We start from the raw sequence: 5,069 nt of genomic DNA on the forward strand, positions 1-5,069 counted from the left end.
TAGACCAGGCTGGTCTCGAACTCACAGAGATCCGCCTGCCTCTGCCTCCCGAGTGCTGGGATTAAAGGCGTGCGCCACCATCGCCCGGCTTGGTTAAGTGTTTTTAAACATACATTGTCAATCCTTGCCTTGAAAAAAAGAATTGCTGGGCATGGCAGTTCACTCTGTAATTGCCGCTCTTGAAAGAAAGGCTGAAGAGGGATTCCCTTAAGTTTGAGGCCACCTAGGCTGGCTTGAACCACAGTGTGAGAGCTGCAGTGTGAGATCTGGTCTTTAAAAGGGCGTTGGGGCAGACAGGACTGGAAAGACGGTTCAGTGGTTAAGAGCACTGACTGTTCTTCCAGGGGACTGGGCTCTATTTCCAGCACCAACGTGGTGGCTCAAACGTCTGTATCTCCTGGCTTCTGGGCACCAGGCACACACATAGTGGTGTATGGTGCATATGCAGTCCAAACACCTGTGCATGCAAAGTAAAGGTAAATACATCTTTTAAAAGTTCAGGTTGGGGCTGGAGAGATGGCTAGCAGGTAAGAGCACTGGCACTTCTTCCACATGTCAGCTCACAGCTGTCTGTAACTCCAGTTCTAGGGGGCCTAATAGCTTCACACCAATTTACATAAAATAAAGTTAAATAAATTTTCAAAAGTTCAAGTTATAAGGCCTTTGTGAGCATGATGTAGTATTAATTCCTTAAGTGTGCTATTCTATTGTAAAATTTAGTATACTACATCAATGATAGATTAAAAACCTAATAATTTCATAATCATTAGAATAAAGATACATACATTTTTTCTGTATAAACTTTATTCAGCTTTTTTTTTTAAAAAAAAAAAACTATAGTGTGTGTAAATGTGGGTACGTGTGCCAAGGTGTATGTATTATTAAGGTCAGAGGACTTTGGGGACTTGTTTTCTCTTATGGGTTCCTGTGATCAAACTCAGGTCAGTAAGATTATATAACAAGCACCCTTTTATTTGGTGAACCATCCTGCCAGCACCCCTCCTCCCCTTTTTTGATGCTTTTGGAGACAGTTTTCATTTTGTTGCTCAGGTTTCCTTTTACTTGTAATTCTCTTGCCTTCCCCTCCCAAGTGCTGGAATTAGAGGTGTGAACCTTTCCTGGCTTTTTAAGTTTCTTTTAACATTTTTATTTGTGTGTATGTGTTTATGTGTTGTGTGTGTTCATATGCTTGTGCCTGCCTGCTGCTTTGTCATTTACATCAGTGAGTGCAGGTGCTTGAGAAACCAGAGAGGGCTATGGATTCATTGAAACTGGAATCACGGGTGATTGCAAGCCACCCACCCTGTGTTAGTGCAGGAAACTGAGCCTGGGTCCTCTTCAAAATCAATAGGTGTTCTTAACCACTGAGCCATCTTTTCAACCCATTTACTTTTCTATAAGACTTGGTTCTATAAACAGGTTTGCTGAGGACAAAGAACAATTGCAGATTGGGAAGCTTTAAGATACACAGAAAAATTATTGTAAACCTAATGAAGTTTGTATTGTATTTAGTACCTCTTTTCTTTTTTCCTTTTTTTTAAAAAAAATATTTATTATGTATACAATACATGTCTACATGTATGCCTGAAGGCCATAAGAGGGCACCAGACCTCATTACAGATGGTTTTGAGCCACCATGTGGTTGCTGGGAATTAAACTCAGGACCTTTGGAAGAACAGGCAATGCTCTTAACCGCTGAGCCATCTCTCCGGCCCTTTAGTACCTCTTTTCAATGTGGAAAACAGTATATTTAGGGCTAGTGATGTAGTTCAGCGGTAGAATGCTTGCCTGGCATGTTTGAGGCCATAGATTTGATCTCTGTGCTTTGTTGTTGTTGTTTTGTTTTTTCCTCCCTTTTCGCTCTTTGGGGGCCTGCCACTTAGCTTCAAAATAAATACACAGAGACTTATTTATGACCTTAACTTACAGCCAGTTTTTCTAACTTAAATTACCTGGTCTCTCTTTCTGTGGACTTTTTAACCTTTATTCTATATGTCTTGCTTCCTTTCTTACTCTGTCTGGTTGTATGGCTGGGTTACTGGTCTTTGGGGTCCTCTCCTTTCATTCTGTCTGCATGCTGGCCCTGCCTATCCTTCTCTCCTGCTTAGCTATGGACTGCTCAGCTCTTCATTAGACAGGCAAAGTTACACAGCTTCACAGAAAAGAATGCAACACATGTGTGCATCACTAAGCAAATATTCCATAGCATAAGCAAATGTAACACATTTTAAGCTAATATTCTACAGCAGATCCCCAGCACTACAAAATAAAACCTGTAAGGAAAGTTGTTATATATTTTATTAGGGTAACAAATTATAAATGACTATAAATGTGACACCGCAATTTAGCTTGTTTACATATTGTATATAATTAGTTTTAAAATCAGATAAGATCACACAGTACACCTAAATGGTTTTCTTACATATAGGAAGTTTTTAATTACTGCCTTTTTTTGAGTTTGTAGCCCAGTAATCAAAACTGATTTAGAACACTTGTTAGGCTTCTCAAATTGGCATTAAAAGAACTAATCTTTAGGTGGGGGGAGAGTTGTTGCGGGGAAAGAGTTAAAGGTCAGATGTCAAGAAGATCAGGTGTTTTCCTCTATTGTTTTCCTCTATTGTTTTCATTATTTTTTGAGATAGGATCTCACTGAGCTTGGAGCTCATCAATTTCATTCAACTGGGCTCCTGGGCGGGTTTCTTTCTCTGCCTGTTTCCTGCCCCCAAATACTGGACTTACAGAGATGGCTGTTGTGCCCAGCTTTTATGTGGGTGCTGTGGATCCAAACTCAGGTCCTCATGCTAGCCTTGCCTGCACTTTCTCACTTCCAGAAAGTATATAATGATCTGATACAAACAACGATAGCCTGAGCTGAGTAGGTAAGATGGTGAATTATCTGGACCTGGTGTGTAGTTATGTCATAGGGTGCTCTGAATGTGATACCTTAAATACATTTCTGTTAGCAGAGTTAAAAATCACAAACTATGCCTCAGGTGTTTAAAAAACAGATCTCTAGTAACATCACATGATTTCTTGGGGTTCTTTTCCAGCATCAAGATGAGGCTACAAGAAAAGATCCTCAAGGTATATTGCAAAGTGAATGCAGCAGGCTATTGTGCCCTAATAACGTGGCTTTCAGAATTAAACTTGAGTCTGTCTGCAGTAGTGTTTGTTCCTATGATAAAATGCCTGGCATAAACAATGAACATAAAAAGATTTATTTTGGTTCATAGTTTCATAGGCTTCCATCCCTGGTCCTTGTCCAGTGCTCTGGCCGCATAATGAGTCAGAACATGGAAGTGGGAATGTCTGGCAGAGCTGGACATCGTGGGGCACACCTTTAATCCCAGCATTTGGGGGAGTAGAGACAACACAGATTTCTGAGTTGAAGGCCAACCAGGGCTACTTAGTGAGACTCTGTCTCAAAAATTAAACAAAAAAGTCTCAAGGACCTAGGCCATAATGCAGCCCTCACAGGGGTGCCCACTACACTACTAGGTTGGCCCTGCCTCCTTAAACAGTGGTCTCATGAAGGCCCAAAACTTCAGTACGTGTCTTTTGTTACGGATATTTCATATCCAAACAATCGCAACATTTTGTTTTGATATTTTTCATACAGTCCTTTCAGAATAAAAATATTTGGTAAAAGAAGTTTTGTCATTCTGATTCAGTGCCTTTAATATTCGGCAGTCAGGATATGTACTAGTATGATGGAAGCTTTCTCTAGTGAGTCAGACTTGTTATGTCTGTGTTGGGAAGGGGGTCTTATTGTGTAGCCTAGGCTGATGTCAAACTAAATGTCAGTCTCCCTCCTAGGTCTCTCAGGTGCTGAGATTTACAGGTGTACAACCAGTGTGCCTGTTTGTGCTAGACTTTAAAATGGATTTAAGCAGTATAAAAATACCATAAAGTTAAAAATCCCCCTCCCTTTTTCATGTTGTAGGAGGGTACAGGTCCTCGTGTTATTTCTGCTTTCGTGGAAATCATTTTTGACAATTCAGACAACCGGTTACCAGTAAGTGATATTTAATTTATTTTTTAAATAATGATGATGGGAATATTATGCAATGGCTTATCCTTAAATGTTTAAAATCAAAAGCACTGAGGATTTATAGTTTAGTTCATGATAAAGTAAATAAGTCTTTTGTCTATGAATTTTGTATTTAAATTTTAATGACCACTCTAGTAAACAAAGGATTATGTAAAACAGTTATAAGAAAACATTTTTCTGAATATTTATAGTATCATCTTTAGAGAGATCATTGATATTCTAAATTGGTTGTGATCAAGGACTTTGAAATCAACTTATCTAAAAAATTGTCTACTTGACTATCTTTGGGATTTTATTTTTTTCTTAGATCGATAAAGAGGAAGTTTCACTTCGAAGAGTTATTGGTGCCAAAAAAGATCAGTATTTTCTAGACAAGAAGATGGTCACGTAAGCATTTGTCTTTATGTTACAGTTTGTTCACATGCTCACAGTATGCATGAGATAACTGCCTCCTACTCAGCAGTATTGGCAGTGTGACGTTAAGTCCCTGCTTTCTCTGGAAGGTGGATGGATGGCTCAGTTTCCAGTCTGTAGTTCCTGATGCTGAGTAACTCTGCTGATTTGCTTGCTTATCATTGGTTGCTTTAAAATTATTTATCTGATTTCCTTTGTTTATTAACAGGAAAAATGATGTGATGAACCTCCTTGAAAGTGCTGGGTTTTCTCGAAGTAATCCCTACTACATTGTTAAACAAGGAAAGGTAGTCATGTGCTTTTTTATAGAAACTGTTTTCTTGATATCGACGTTCCCTGGATGGTTTTTTGTACTGAAGCTAATGATTTTCAATTCAGGGCTTTGAAATATATTTGAGCATTTTTTGTCTGTTTTTGTAGATAGCCCTGGCTGTCTGAGAACTCACTATGTAGACCAGTCTCTTTGGTCTCAAACTAACAAAGATCCAACTGCCTCTGCCTCCCTAGTGCTGAATTACATTCTTGTGCCATCATGAGGCACTAACTTTATATTGAAAGAAGTATCTGAATTACATTCTTGTGCCATCATGAGGCACTAGCTTTA

At 39.1% G+C, this 5,069-nt stretch overlaps 1 protein-coding gene across 1 annotated transcript in view; it reads left to right on the top strand.

The window, feature by feature from the left end:
- The window catches only part of Smc3 (structural maintenance of chromosomes 3), a 39,801-nt gene that overhangs the window by 10,711 nt on the left and 24,021 nt on the right, over positions 1-5,069 (top strand). Inside the window, exons 5-7 of the mRNA XM_005352472.3 lie at positions 3,944-4,015; positions 4,359-4,438; positions 4,674-4,752. Of these exons, the coding sequence (XP_005352529.1) occupies positions 3,944-4,015; positions 4,359-4,438; positions 4,674-4,752 (231 nt within the window). The remainder of the gene's footprint in view (positions 1-3,943; positions 4,016-4,358; positions 4,439-4,673; positions 4,753-5,069) is intronic.

This window comes from Microtus ochrogaster, chromosome 8, assembly GCF_000317375.1.
Source record: "Microtus ochrogaster isolate Prairie Vole_2 chromosome 8, MicOch1.0, whole genome shotgun sequence".
Taxonomy (NCBI): domain Eukaryota; kingdom Metazoa; phylum Chordata; class Mammalia; order Rodentia; family Cricetidae; genus Microtus; species Microtus ochrogaster.